This window comes from Panthera onca, chromosome A3 (genome assembly GCF_046562875.1).
Source record: "Panthera onca isolate mPanOnc1 chromosome A3, mPanOnc1 haplotype 2, whole genome shotgun sequence".
Classification (NCBI taxonomy): Eukaryota; Metazoa; Chordata; class Mammalia; order Carnivora; family Felidae; genus Panthera; species Panthera onca.
The window spans coordinates 82,586,421-82,601,882 of NC_138341.1; the positions used below are offsets into that span (position 1 = coordinate 82,586,421).

The 15,462-nt window shown below is 42.1% G+C and overlaps 1 protein-coding gene across 8 annotated transcripts in view; it reads left to right on the forward strand.

Moving 5' to 3' along the window:
• Positions 1–15,462, forward strand: part of IL18RAP (interleukin 18 receptor accessory protein) — a 34,660-nt gene that overhangs the window by 174 nt on the left and 19,024 nt on the right. For 2 of the 8 annotated variants that reach the window (XM_078444344.2, XM_078444350.2), the window contains exons 2-5: positions 22–3,529; positions 7,987–8,156; positions 10,172–10,490; positions 10,587–10,776. In XM_078444344.2, coding sequence (XP_078300470.1) covers positions 8,084–8,156; positions 10,172–10,490; positions 10,587–10,776 — 582 coding nt within the window. In that variant the 5' untranslated portion in view covers positions 22–3,529; positions 7,987–8,083. The remainder of the gene's footprint in view (positions 1–21; positions 3,530–7,986; positions 8,157–10,171; positions 10,491–10,586; positions 10,777–15,462) is intronic. The other 6 variants (XM_078444346.2, XM_078444348.2, XM_078444345.2 and 3 more) reach the window with 6 other exon arrangements.

A 15,462-nucleotide genomic window follows, 5' to 3' on the forward strand; every position in this document is an offset into this window, starting at 1 on the left:
AAGTTTTCTTTTGTCCTCCAGGTATAACTCATTATTTCCAAGCATGTGTGAGCCAAACGGCTGTTGCATGTCCTCCAGATATTTCTCTGGCTAGGAAGAAATAATAGTAGAGTCCTTTGAAAATGGATATTATTTACACGTTCTTCGGATGCAAAAGCCGGCAGTTACTGAAATAAGGACTTGAAGTTCCTTCCTCTTTTTTTCTGTCTTCAGCACAGAAAATAAGGTAAGAATTAGTACATTTTTCCCACTAGATTTCCTAACCAGAAAACATAAGTTGAGAAAAGAACTTAAATAATTTTCAAAGTGAATTTCTCACACAATTCCTTTTCGTGAGGTTTTTAAATAACAGATTGCCATCTAAGAAAATTGAGATCTTCCTATCTATGGAGTCTTCACTTTATAAAAACATGATGGTTATGAAATACATCTATGTACCATGATTTGAGCATTTTGTGGGACAGGTTCAGAGTAAAAGGACTCAAGATGTTTGTCAAATTCCAATCCTTATCTTTGCTTGATCATAAGATCATAAGGTCAAGTGAGTGAGAGCAGGCACTACACGCTGGATTTTCTGTAATTCCCAGCCAATCAGGTATAAAGCTCACATGGACCATGTGAAAATCATAATAACATTAATTGAATTAAACAGTTACTGTTGTCCTAGACCATATCTCTCTGTGCACCTGTGTTCTCAGTGTAGAGTCACTGCTGATCCCGTGAGCAATTATAAAGTACTTTGTTTATCTTTGGCAGTAAGATTTTCCTTCCTAAGGCTCTGTTGACACTTACCTTCTCTAGCATTTTCCTCTCTTTCGCCTTATCTCATCAAAAACTTAGGCCAGCAAAAATTTTAGTTCATTGTCAACCAAAGATAATTGAAGGTGTAGCTTTGACCAATGGAGGCGGAGGAATCTTCAACTTCTAACAAAAGAATTGTGCCTCTCAAAAAGCAGGTATGAGATGTTTTGAAGAGACACGTCAGATAGTTGAAGATGCCCTGTTGGCCTCCTGTCTTCTTCTGTGACAGGATAGCATGTCGTGATGGGATAATCAGAGGCTTTGAGACCTCTGAATCTGGAAATATTAATCTGGAATAATATTCTTCTAATACTTACCAGATGTGTGATTATCATTAATATTGGGGACTTCTATTTCAAACAATGTGAGCTTTGATGGTCCATCAGTAAAACGTGAAGGACAATCATCTTCCCATCTGTGACCAGAAAATAAATGAGAGCAGTGCACTATATTCAGTGACACCTGTCCATGGTTTTAACTCCCATCAACAGACTCTACAGACTGTTTTAGATTAAGTTGTCCTTGCCCAATAAAGCATATACTATGCCTCTTGTGTGATTCCATATGATTCGTGAAAGTGTTTTGGTGATGGTGGAATGAGAGTCATCACATAGATGTTAAATAGTCTTCAAAAGCAGACATTGACAAACAAGCCACACAGTATGTTAACCCACATAAATGGGGTTTCCAGAATAGGCTTGTCTTTGTGTTGTTCAGTTGCCACCAGTGCTGACAACAGCTGTTATAACTCAGCCCGGACCCACCTCCCCAAGCTCTATTATTTCTTGAGCAGGGCTTCCCGAGGATGCTCCCTGGACCATAGTGATGGTCCTGACACTCGTTTATAAGGTAGATTCCAATGTTCTCCTGGCGAATCTGATTTAATATGATTTGGAGAGTCCAGAAATCTGCATTTGTAATCAGTATTCCAGGTGACTCTTGAAATCAAGAAAATTTCAAAAACGATGTCCCAGAGAGAGCTGTAGCATGGAAAGAGCTCCAGGCAACCTGAAGTCCTAGACCAGCAGGTGAGTGCATCATGGAGAGAGATTCTGTTGGCTCTGGTTGGGATGGAAATTTCTGAGGTCTGGAGACTGCTAGGTGTGGTAATTAATTTGCTATAGGCTTTGGATATTCAAACATGGAATCACAGAAATGTTAAAGCTGAAATGATATTAGCAATCCTGTTCTCATGGTTCCCTAGCCAAGGAGCTTAAAAACAATATACATTTCCTATCTTAGACCCCAGAAGTTCTGATTCTCTAGCTCTAAGGTGAAGGAACTACTGACACAGTCCAAATAATTCATTTTGCAGATAAGAAAACTGAAGTACACAGAGAGGTTAAGTATCTTAACTGGAGTCACACAGCAAGTTAATGGTCAAACCTAGATTGATGTGCATTTGTTCTGACTCCTCTCGAAGTATTCTGTATTTATCTGGATGACAGAACTGATCGTGATTTATACACAAAGCTTTGTTCAAGGATTTGAAGGTAAGATTTCTGAAACAGGATCCTTGTTCTTAAGGAGCTCCCAGTCTAGTGGGAGAACACAGTATATGAAATAACAATTACAGTGTGGTGTGGATAACTTACCAACAAGGAGTTACTAAGGTCCTGTTGTTGGCCAGCCACTATTCCTGGAGAGAGCATGAAGGCTGGAAAAGACAGACTCAGTTCCCGCTGGCATGGAGTTTTGATTCTAGTTGAGGGACAACTTTTTTTTTTAAGTTTATTTATTTTGAGAGAGAGAAAGGGAGAGAGCATGCATGAGTGGGGAAGAGGCAGAGAGAGAGAGAGAGAGAGAGAGAGAAAGAGAGAGATCCCAAGAAGGCTCTGTGCTGTCAGCCCAGAGCCCAACATGGGGCTCAAATACTGAACCGTGAGATCATGACCTAAGCCAAAATCAAGAGTTGGACACTTAACCGACTGAGCCACCCAGGTGCCCCGGGGAAGAAATTTTTAAAAAAAATTTTTTTAACGTTTATTTATTTTTGAGACAGAGAGAGACAGAGCATGAACGGGGGAGGGGCAGAGAGAGAGGGAGACACAGAATCAGAAGCAGGCTCCGGGCTCTGAGCTGTCAGCCCAGAGCCTGACGCGGGGCTCGAACTTATGGACCGCGAGATCGTGACCTGAGCCGAAGTCGGACGCTCAACCGACTGAGCCACCCAGGCGCCCCAGAAGAAATTTTTAAAACAACATATTTTGAGACGGTAACGTGAACTAAGACAAATATAAAATGAGTAATAAAAGATGGTTGCTGGCCAGTACAGTGGTGAGGAGGGAGGGATGAGCTTATTATGCCAATGGCCAGAGAGGGTCTCTCTGGAGAAGAAATGCAAGATAAGACATGAGAGAGCCAAATCAAGTCCCACAGGGTTTTATAAATGGTGGCCAGGATGAATTCGGTGTCTCACATACAGTGGAGCTGGTGAAGTCTATAGCATGAAAATGGCACGCTCAGGTTTGCTTTTTAGGAAGATGTCTTTAGAAGTTGGAGATGGAGAGATTATTCTATGAGGCAAAGGGAAGAAAGGCGAAGGGGAGGCCACATCTTAAAAGGCAGTTGCTGATCTTGCCTTTTTCCTCGACCACAGTCTTTATAAAAAGAGCCACCAATGGGGATAAACAAAGCAGTGACTCTAGTCCCTGTGCCTGGCTCCCTTCAAGGTGCTCCGCCGTCTCATGAAGCCTCTTGCCCCCTGAGCACACTCTCTTCTCAGCAGGTCAGTGGCCAGGTGGAAACATCCTGTGCTCTGGTCCCCACCTGGGCAAACTGGTCTGAATGGACCTTACTGCTATGCATGGCCACGTGCCTCCTACCCAGTCCTGGTTTCTCCATGGTTTTGGGGATTCTATCGCTTCCTAATTCCTCACTCTGACCTGCTAGCCTGCAAACTCATTCCCCCAAATGGTGTATACGCTCTGCCCTTGTCCACAAGCGCTCAAACACCACCTCTGGCTTCTCTGCTCCGTGTGTGCAGCCTGTGGACTTCACGGCTTGTCCCCACCCCTCACATTCCTCCCACTACTTCTTTTTCTTGCCCTGCTCTCTGTCAACTCAGCCCCGGCCCCTGCCCAAGCTGATCTGATCTATTGGAGCCAAGGCCAGAAGCCATTTCTCAGTCCATTTTGTGCCTACTCGGTAGCTTCTGACACTAACATCCCATCTTCCTTGCAGACTCTCTCTGTGCTTAGGATGAAGATAGTCTCTGTGTTCTGTTTCTTCTCTTCCTTTTTCGGCTTATTTCGTTTCATCCTTAGCCCTGACCCACCCTTGCCAGGCCGGTGTTCTTTAGGGAAATCTGTCTGCCCTTTCCTGGCAGCTTACAGATGCTCCTGGCTTGAATGCTTCCCCATGCTGCTGACCCCCAGAAGCATTTTTTAAGTTTAATTGTTTATTTTGAGGGGGGAAGGGGAAGAAAGAGAGAATCCCAAGCAGTTTCCACACAGTCAGGGAAAAGCCTGATGCGGGGCTTGAACTCATGAACCCTGAGATCTTGACCTGAGCCAAGGTGGGACGCTTAACCAACTTAGCCACCCAGGCATCCCACAGAAAAATTTCTGAGTCCTACCCAGCTGTCTTCGCAATGCTCCAACTGGATCCCCAAAGACAGCTCAAGCTCACTATTTCTGTTAGGGAAACAGTAATTATTGACAAAAAATTATAGACATTAAAATCACTTTCTTCTCCGGCATCTGAAGATGTGGGAGATAATAGCGTGTGTTCGTGTGTGTGTGTGTGTGTGTGTGTGTGTTGGAAACTAGTTGAAATGAAGAATTTTATAAGATGAGGAAAGTCAAGCATTTATTTATGAGAAAACATGGGAATACCTGGAAAGAAAGGTCCTGGGCAAGTTGGGGGGTGGAGGCAGTGGTTGCAGGAAGGGCAGCAAGGCAGGGAGGGGTGAGGAGAGGAACTTGGTTGGCTGGTTAGATGTTGAAAGAGAAAGAGATTGATTTTGTCAGCTTCCTAAAGAATATGGATATTGGGGGGAGACTTTTAAAGGGGCCAAGTGACATTTTATGTAACCTTTCTTTCCTTTCTCTTCCTTCCTTCCTCTCTCTCCCTCTTTTCTTTCTTTCTTTCTTTCTTTCTTTCTTTCTTTCTTTCTTTCTTTTCTTGTCTTTTCTGTCTGTCTTTTCTTCCTTCCTTTTTACTTTTTTTCTGTCATCACTGTGTTTATTTCTGTAATGCATTCTTCTGTATTGCTTATTTGCATGTTTATGTTGACAAAGACACTCTTCTCTTTCTTTTTTAACTGTATATTTATTTTACAGAGAGAGAGAGAGAAAGAGAGAGAGAGAGAGAGAGAGAGAGAGAGAACATGAGCAGGGGGAGGGGCAGAGAGAGACAGAGGGAGACAGAATCTGAAGCAGGCTCTTCACTGTCAGCACAGATCCTGACTTGGGACTCAAACTCACTCATGAACCGTGAGATCATGACCTGACCTGAAGTTGGATGCTTAACTTACTAAGTCACATGGGCATCCTGACAAAGGGTCTCTTCTTGACCAAACTTTAGTCCAGCTCCTCTGAGACCTCTTCTCCACTAGGCCTCCACCCTGGCCCCAGTCATATGTTTTGTCTGCCCAGACCAGCCTTAGCAAAGCGTCCTGCTAAATCATCCTTCTACACTTGATATCTGATCAAAGTCCTCTTCTCCCATCCTTGATATCTAAGCCCTTGATTCACCTTGAGCAAGAACTCCATTAGATCCATTTAGTAAGAATCTCTCTACCCTTGATGTCTCTTTAGTAACTTTCCATCCCCTGACCCCCTCACCTTGCTCTTTGACTATAAATTCTCGCTCGTCCTTGCTGTATTCTGAGTTGAGCTTGATTTCTCTACCCTATTGCAATAGTTTTGAATAAAAGTATTTCTTACTGTTACTTACAGCAAGTGTCAGTAAATTTTTTTTATTTAACATTGTTCTCACAAAAAACATGTTTTTGACGTGAAATAAAAGTGTCAATGAAATTTAAAAAATAAAACAAAGAATTCAAAATGAAAAAACAACAACATTGTTTTTCACATTGTGACAGATCCTTGAGGATAGGGACTTTACTGTTTATTTTGTCCACCCCCTCTCCCAACTTTAAAGAGCCTAAGACAGTATAGGAGTGTCTTAGGGGGAATTCTTAGACAAAACTCAGGGATAAGTTTTCTTATACCTACCACCCCAAGAGTAACCCACAGAGTAATACAGAGTAATTTTTACATTAGTGACAATAGTTCAGGACTCTAAAAGGACAGATGAAAACAGTCATATAAAAAAATTACTTTTATTTTCTGCTCGAAACAACATTAAACAACAATCAAATATTACACACACTATTCTGGTCTGAATGTGTTCTTCCCCAAATTCATATGTTGACATTTTAACCTCTAAAGATGATATCACTAATAATGAGTATTAGGAGGTAGGGCCTTTGGAAGGTGCTTAGGTCATAAGGGTGGAGCCTTCATAAATAGGATTAGTGTTTTATAAAAGAGACTCCAGAGAGATCACTAGCACCTTTTATCACCCGAGGACACCGTGAGAAGGCACTACGAACTAAGTAGAGGGCCTTCAGGATAATATGACCATGCTGGTGACCTGATCTTGGACTTCCCAGCCCCCAGAATTGTGAGCAATAGATGTCCATTGTTTATAAGCCACCCACTATGTGGTATTCTATTATAGCAGCCCATTGGACTAAGACCCACACCCAATATCCTTATCTCGCATCTCTTATAATTCATTTGAAAGTTGCAATGGCCACCCTATCAACAAGGGAGTTAAAAGTGCCATGAACGCAGGGCAGGGCTCTCATTCTCTCTTGACGTGATCTGCTCCTTTACTTTTTCTATTTCAGAGGATTATTTTGTTCCCCACCCCACCTTTACTTTAATTTTTTTTTATGTTTAGTACTGTTTTTTTTACTTTTAAATTAATTGTTTAAATAGAATTTATTGTCAAGTTAGCTAACATACAGTGTATACAAGTGTGCTCTTGGCTTCAGGAGTAGACTCCCATGATTCATCACTTACATACAACACCCAGTGCTCATCCCAACAAGTGCTGTCCTCAATGTCCATCACCCATTCCCCCCACCCCTTCAACCCCCCACCTTCACTTGTTAAAATTTATTTTTAACATTTATTTATGTTTGAGAAGAGAGAGACAGAGCAAGAGTGGGGGAGGGGCAGAGAGAGAGAGAGAGAGAGAGACACAGAATCTGAAACAGGCTCAAGGCTCCAAGCTGTCATCACAGAGCCTGATGCAGAGCTCGAACTCACAAGCTGTGAGATCATGACCTGAGCCGAAGTTGGACTCTTGCCTGAGCCACCCAGATGCCCCAACCCCCACTTTCACTTTAAAGAGCCTAAGACAGTATGGGAATGTTTTAGGAAAAATTTTTAGGCAAAGCTCAGGAGAAAGTTTCCTTATTCTAACAACCCCAAGGAGTAATACACAGAGTAAGACAATAATATTGATATCCAGTGACCATTTTCCTTTCTTATCTGGGGAGAAGAGAGTCTATTCTCTAACAGCTATTACAACTACTAATAAAAGCAAATAAAACAGACATGTGGACATTCTCAAATTTTATACATATGAGCTATAGTACAGGCTTCCTAACTGTGGAGAACTTGACATTTTCAATCAATTTGGGTCCCCTTTTCTGGAAAAGTTTCACTTAACTTTTTCCAAAATACTCATGGAAATATGCATGCTAGGTGATAACATGAAGAAGAAGAAGAAGAAGAAGAAGAAGAAGAAGAAGAAGAAGAAAGAGAAGAAGAAGAAGAAGACGAAGAAGAAGAAGAAGAAGAAGAAGAAGAAGAAGAAGAAGAAGAAAGAGGAGGAGAAGAGGAGGAGGAGGAAGAAGAGGAAGAAGAGGGAGGGGAAAGGGAAAGGGAAGGGGGTGGGGGAGGGACAGAAGGAGAATTCCATGAAGAAATGGCACCAAAAGAACACATGGTATGGTGCAGAGGTCCAAGTGGTTGCCATGAGTTTGAGACGCTGCTCTTCCTCCTTTAGATGTACAAGAAATGACACGTTCAACGAGACTGCCACACACTATTGTGGGCATGGGAAGGCTCGCTTGGGTGTGACCTGCCCTTTCAAAGCTTCCTGTGTGACTTGCATTTTGATAACTGGTTCTGATTTCTCCTTTTCTCACCTCTTGACTTACAGAAATGAAGAGGGTTCTCAGGGAAGAGCTCTGAAACACAACGTACCACAGCCTGGCAAGGGAACAAATTCATTCAAGTGATGACAAGACCCAGGGAGAATGACGCTTTATTTGGGCTGGATATTTCTCTGGCTTGTCACAGGAGAGAGAACTAAAGGACTGAATATTTCAGGTAGGGATTTCACTTTTCATGTTAACACTGTGTGTCTTGTGGTCAAAGTATAAAGTGACAGATATTCTGATATATCAGCAACTTGACCTGTTAATACAGAGCATTTCCTTCTTATTGTTAAGATGGGTGCAGAGGGAGAGAAATGACTGGGGTGAACAGCTTTCAGCTTATACCACACATCAGTGAGGAACCCATTTACAATAGCTGGGTGTTCAGTGGGAGCAGCTGAAGATGAACGAGGGGTGGTTCAGCCTTCTCTAACAGGAAACTGCTATGGCTAGTGGCCCCTCAAGTCCATGAAGAGAGAGTTAGAACATGAACTTCTAAATGGAAACAGTGAAGAGGACAGACACACAAAAGAGCTTAATCCCTTGTTAAATCCAGCACTGTTTGTAAATGTAAGTTAGAGTTTGATCTTTTCTTCCTTCAGTTTTGTTGAGATATAAGCGATATATAGCACTGTGTAAATTTAAGATATATAGCAAAATAACTTGACTTACATATATTGTGAAATGATTACCACAACAAGTTTAGTTAATACCCATGATCTCATATAGCTACCAAAAAAAGAAAAAATAAATTTCCTTGTTTTTCAGTTGTAATGAGGACTCCCAAAATCCATTTTCTCCCCCTTCTTCTTCTTCTTCTTTGAGAGCATGTGAGTGAGGGAGAGGGGGAAGAGACAGAGAGAGAGAGGAGAGAGAGACAGAGACATACACACAGAGAATACCAAGCAGGCTCCACACGCAGCACAGAGCCCAACATGGGGCTTGATCCCACGATCCTGGGATCATGACCTGAACTGAATTCAAGAGTCAGACACTTAACTGACTGAGCCACCCAGGCGCCCCTCAGAATCCATTTTCTTAACAACTTTCAGATGTATCATACAGAAGTGTTAACTGTGGTCACTGTATTCCCACCAGTCATGTATCTTATAACTGGAAGTTTGTACCTTCTGACCACCTCATCTAATTCCCCCACTCCTCACCCCAGCCTCAGGTAACCACAAATCTGATCTCTTTTTTTATGAGCTTGGTTTTTGTTTTGTTTCTGTTGTTAGTCTCCACGTATAAGTGACATCATATGGTATTTGTCTCTCTGTCTGACTTCTTTCACTTAGCATAATGCCCTCAAGGTCCATCCATGTTGCTACAAATGGCAGGGTTTCCTTCTTTTTTTATGGCTGAATAATATTCTATTGTGTACGTGTGTGTGCACAACTTCTGTATCCATTCATTTGATGAACATTTAGGTTGTTTCCATATCTTGATGATCATGAATTATGCTGCTATGAACATAGGGGTGCAGAACATCTCAACAGAGCATTTCTATTTCCTTCAGATACATTTCCAATAAATGAAATTTCTGGGTCATATCATTGTTCTATTTTTTACTTTTTGAGGAACCTCCGTACTGTTTTCCACAGTGGGTGTACCAATTTATAATCCCAACAGTGCACAAGGGTCCCATTTTCTCTGTCTCCTCACCAGCATTTATCTCTTGTCTTTTCGTTGATAAGCCATCCTCCCAGGTGTGAGATGATATTTCACTGTGATAGCGATTGTTATGTCAAGACCATTTCCCTGATGATTAGCGATGTTGAACAGCCTTTCATGTACCTGTTGGCTAATTGTATATGTTCTTTGGAAAACGCTTATTCAGATTCATTGTCCATTTTTAAGTGGCTTATTTGGGTGTTTATTGTTTGTTTGTTTGTTTTTGTTGGTTTTGCTTTTGAGTTGTAAGCATTCTTTATGCATTTTAGATGTTAATCAGATATATCTTATTAAACATAGTGTTTGCAAATATTTTTTCCACTTCATAGGTTGTCTTTTCATTTTTTTGATCATTTCTTTTGCTGTGCAGAAGCTTTTTAGTTTGATGTAGTTCTACTTGTTTATTTTTTATTCTGTTACTTGTGCTTTAGATGGCATATCCAAAAAGATCATTGCCAAGGGAGAGTTTCATCTTCTAATGTATCTCTTTGTTGTTTTGTTCCTTGTGGTTTTCAGATTGCATCACCAAAAAACTTCTTTGGGAATATTCTTCAGGGAGTGAGAAGTTTGTCTTATTTTGTGACTTCACAGAGTCACAGAAATCCCATTTTCACCACAGAAGTCAACTCTCACCAACCCAAGCCCCTGAAAACTTGCCCTGCAGTGGTAGTAAGGATCTGTCTGATGTCCAGTGGTACTTTCAACCTCAGAATGGAAATCCATTAGGGGAAATAACTAACAACTATCATCACATCATCCAGGACAAGAGCATCCTACACTTTTCGACCACAGGAATGCATAATGCTGGGTCGTATATCTGTAGACCCAGGATTCGGTATGTCCCGCATGCATTCTTATGAAAAAACGTTCCCAAATCTTATATTACCTAGATATAACCTCTACGTTCACAAGACCTTGTTAACTCTCCTAGGAGCCCTCAGGGTGAGGCCTGTTGTGTCAAGACCATCTTAGAAATTAAGCCTAAGACCAATGTATCATGTGTACCAAATAACTTCGTATCACACGAGCAACAACTTCTTATTGGCAGCACTGCCTATATTAATTGCCCCAGCTTCAACTGCCAACGTGATGCCCAAAGTTCAGAGGTGACCTGGTACAAGGTAAGAGCGACTCCTCCAAAACCAATGTGAGAATATGGTTTTCACGGTAACATCTCCATAGGTACTTTATGGAAACGTGGGTTTGAGAACCTGAGGTCTAGAGCTTTGTGAATACTGACCTTGTGCCTACAGAGAAGGCCTGAATCCCTAAAGTGGTCTTTCTCCTAGGTAGCCAGAGTCTGATATTATCATCGTAAGAACCGTCTTTTTGATCAGTGCCAGAAAAATTTCTAGAATACCAGTGTATTACACATGAGGTGAGACATAACCTTAGGGCCATCTGCCAATACAGAAGGCCAAGTGGGTTCATTTGTACTGTCTTTGGAAAGCAGTGGGCATTCCTTGGGGGAAGGGAGACCCCAACAAGTGAATCCTGGAGGGTTTCTGAATGAAATCGCAGACTGGAACACTTTCCAAAGAGAGCATATCCGAGAGGGCAGTTACAGCAAACACAGGAGGCCGGGGTAACAAGTGTCTTGCGCAGGTGAGATGGGGGTGGGGGTGGGGAGTGCAATGTGAGGATGAAGAGGGAGGAGGGGGAAGGAAGAGGCAAGTTTCCTAATCATTTCGGGTTATGAACCACATGTGAGTAAGCTTCATAACAAAAACACTTCACATTATCATTACATCTTACAGTTTTTCCAAGTGCTAGCCGATATATAAATGCTGCATAGGTGTCTCCTTCAACATAGCCTTATTGACAGTTGACCCCTTGGTGGTGGAAACCAAGAATAGAATTTAAATTGCCTCCTACGCTTGCAATAATTGTTGGAAGTCCAATACTTTGCCTTCAAACATCCTGCAAAGCTTTAAATTAGACTTCAAAATACATCTGTTAGTATAAAAATGTCGTTTTAAATCGCCAGTGATCAGTCAAGAAAGTGGCTCATGTTTACCTGGTGGCTCTATGCGTTCCAAGGCTCAGCAATCAGGGTCATGGCGGCACAGGTACCATGGTGTGGAAGACATTTCATCACTGGATTCTCTGGCGACTTGGTGACGATGGGTAGACAGGTGTTATCGTGTCCACTGGGGAAATAAGTACACAAGGAGGAAAAGTGGTGTGCTCTGGGTCTCACATTTGTATTTTGAAGGGACAATGAAAATATGCCGGCCTCAGTAAAATCATAATTTTAAGAAACACCTTAATTTCATCATCTCTAAAATGAGGTTAGCCAGAAGAGACCACGGTTCTGCTTATTCTTTTCAGTTCTCTTCAGAATAAAACTTCCCGTGGTTCAAAAGTATTTGTGATCCAGGAAGACAAATCTGACTATGGCAAGGTGGGTTTGTTCCTAGGCCAGTAAAGAAGGCTTACCCCTAGTTGTTTCAGATGAAATCGCATTTGAATTTTCAATGATTAGTATCCTGAAATGAAAGCTATTTTCACTTTCAGGTAAGCATAAGCCACACGGTAGTTGCTAGCTTTCTGCATATATTGTACTTGTAAACTAAACCCGAAAGGCATATGGCATTCCCAGAAAGAAGCTTCATTTCCCTTCTCCCGGATCTTGACAGCAAATTTCAGGGTGTGTTCGGTGGTGAATAGGCATCCGCCAAAAAGTGGGCCAGCAATGGCGCTCCTTAAAATTGTACTTTCTGATGCAAATTTGGGGAGGTTATCAATCAAGTCGTGTTTCCTAATTGCACGCGTGCGCGCACGTTACATATGCACATATGCACACACGTACCTACGCTGGCTCGCACACACACATGCAGTAACCTGAAAAGTCACAGACCTCACAGAAGGAGTGTATCGCCAGAACTGGTGACATTAGGCAGCAAATAATACGCAATGCTCCTTTTCTTCATGCTAAGCCCCAGGTGCTCATGTGGTGGGCAGGTCACACTTAAGCCATCTCAGAGTAGATGACAGGTGCTAAACACTGGCTGAGCAGAGGAGAACATGGCGTTTATTGAATTCAGACGAAACTCCTGATCAGGGATGCACCTGCCAGATGCATATCCAACAGGGTGGAGGCTCTAGGGGCTTTCAAAATATTTTTAATAGACACATCAAAAAATTTAGGCTTGGAGATTCTTCACTGAAATATTAAGTGACCAAGAAGTCAGGATTCAAGTGAATTATCTGGTATTTATTCAAAGAACATTTCCTCTGCATTTTGCTAATTTCTAAAAATACGATAAAAAATGGCCTCAACAGACTTTATCTGAAATAAATGACAATGACATTGAACGAGAGGGCATTTTTTGCTCTCCAGCTAAGGAAATCTGTGACGTGGGAGAAATTATATAACAGGGCGTTGGGAGAGGTCCTTCTGCACTGGCACCGAGATACAGGTGTCAGTGACACCACTGGGGGCCTCTTGTCAGTTAGAGCTGTGCCCTGAGTACCCTTGCCATTGGTGGTTTAAGACAATCTCCCTCACATGCCACATTCACTCGCCACAATGATGACGTGGCTGCTGTGTCGTCTCTGGCCAGGCATTTAATGGAATGTGCGCACGCAGACCGGCCACTTCTCCTTCCCATTTCCTTTTGGCCTAGTTTTCTTGTAGTCACTAGTGCTGCCTGGCATTCTGAGAACTGGTGAGTATTTGAGACTGGCTGAACCCAAGATCGATGGGATTCCCAATAGGAAAGAAGTAAAGATCATTTCGATTAGATTTTTGGAAAGTATTTTCAAGGTCCCTACAGTGGCCCCTTTTGTTGTTCTCGCTATGGTATTTCAGAATGCTCAAAATCCTGCACAACTTCCTAACATCTGTTCAGTGCTATAACCCCCATGTGGCCTAACCCATAGTGAAAACAGAGGCTACTTTCTTCCTTATTTTGAATAGTGTATCAATGTGGTCTGGATGACATTAGCCTTGGGACAGCTCCATTATGTGGTTGATTCATTCGTAGTTGGCAGGTAAGCAGTTTTTTGTGTTTTTTGTTGTTATTGCTGTCGTTGTTTTCTCACAAGCACTGCGATCAGGCCAATGCAATTTTGTGCTGGGTAGAATTTGTAACTCGTCTTCATGATTTCACATTTATTCCTGTTAAATTCAAATTTGTTGGTTTTGGCAGCATATCAAGAGGATGGAATTCTGAGTTTGAAATCCACCATACTAGCCATCACTCCCAGATTTGCGTGACTTGTAGATGAGAGGCAGGCATGACAGGTCTTAGCAAAAATACTGAAAAGACTGGCACTGAACAGCCCGTCGACTCAGCTATTGATTCTAGCACGATCCTTTTAGTTATACGTGGTCCCTTGATCCACAACTTGGGAGGTATTACTACTCAACTAACTGAAAAAAGGCATCTAAATGTTGACTCATTCAGCCCATGTGTATACATTTTATTTAACAAAGACACCGTCAAAGTATTTTCCAAATGAGTCAGTCACTACAGCGGAGACAGAACATCTACTGTAGTCCTGTATTCCTCTGAGGCTCTGGTCTATTCATTCTATCGTGGAAGGAAATGATCAGACAACATGCCACGGTCTGAATGTTGACAGTGAGTGCGAGCTGGCTGATGTTAACCAACGTTTCCTTTTTAAGAGTTCATAGGCATCTGTTCAAATAACCCATTCAAGATTTTGGCTAGAGATTAGCATCTAGCTCATCAGTCTATACTGTTCATAATGTACCCTTTTCCAATTAAGAGGTAAGCACTAGTACAAAATTTATGTCTGAGTAGAATGTTACCAGTTGATGACTGGGGCAAGAGACCGGGAAGCTGCAAGAACAGGCACATGGGCAATGGAAAACAGAAACACGAGGGGCACATTCTGTGAATGGTGAGTGGCTCAGCATGGTGGGAGCGGAGAGTTCCCGAGAGGTGTAGTTAGGGTTAGAGCTGGAAACAGAGGCTGTAGGTTGGTTATGTGGTATGGTTATTGGGGGGTTCCTGTTGGTGTGATTGAACTTTGTAAGGGTGAATCCTGATCTAGGGAACTAGCAGTGGGAACAGAAAGAAGGTGGTGGGTGCCAGTGATATCTTCAGAATTAAATACAAGATTAAATATTTAGGGAAACGTGAAAGAGATGACTCATATGTTGGGTCTTTCTGGCTCAAATATACTCACAGCATTTAGGAAGTTGACAAAATAGAAGTAAATTCAACGAGGGGTGAGAAGAGGTCACAGACACAGATCTGGACATAACGAATCCTTAAAACAGACGTGAAAACGTCAAGTCCATCAGGGAGGATAGGGCTGAAGATGTACATGCCGAGAGTCCTCCCAGACTAGGTAGTGAAAGCCCCAGTAGGAGCTCGACTGTGTCACCCAACTCCAGGCAGCACCATATGCATAATACTCCCTGGAGTGGCTGCACTGCCCGGTAGTATTAGAGCTTGGTGATATTAGAGGGTAATATTACAAGAACAGTCCTACTAGAATACATTTCCTTTGTTTTTCTGGCTTCACACATACCTTTAAAAGTTCTATTTTCTACCTTTAAAAGTTTCTATTTTCATGTGTTCCTCTTTTCTGCATGCCTCAGTTCTGTCTCGGACTTACCCAATTCATACAGGTTCACACTGGAGATGCCCCTCCTTCCATATTTTGTTCCAAGACTGTTTCACGGCTGAGCAAAACAGCCCTATTAGCACCCCTCTTTTCTGTTGGAATCATTTGTGATCGTCTTACCAGAATGGGTCTCCCATCATTCTCGACACAAATTGCCTCTCCCTTATCCGTTTTCTTTGATGTTTCCTTTTAGTTCCATCTTA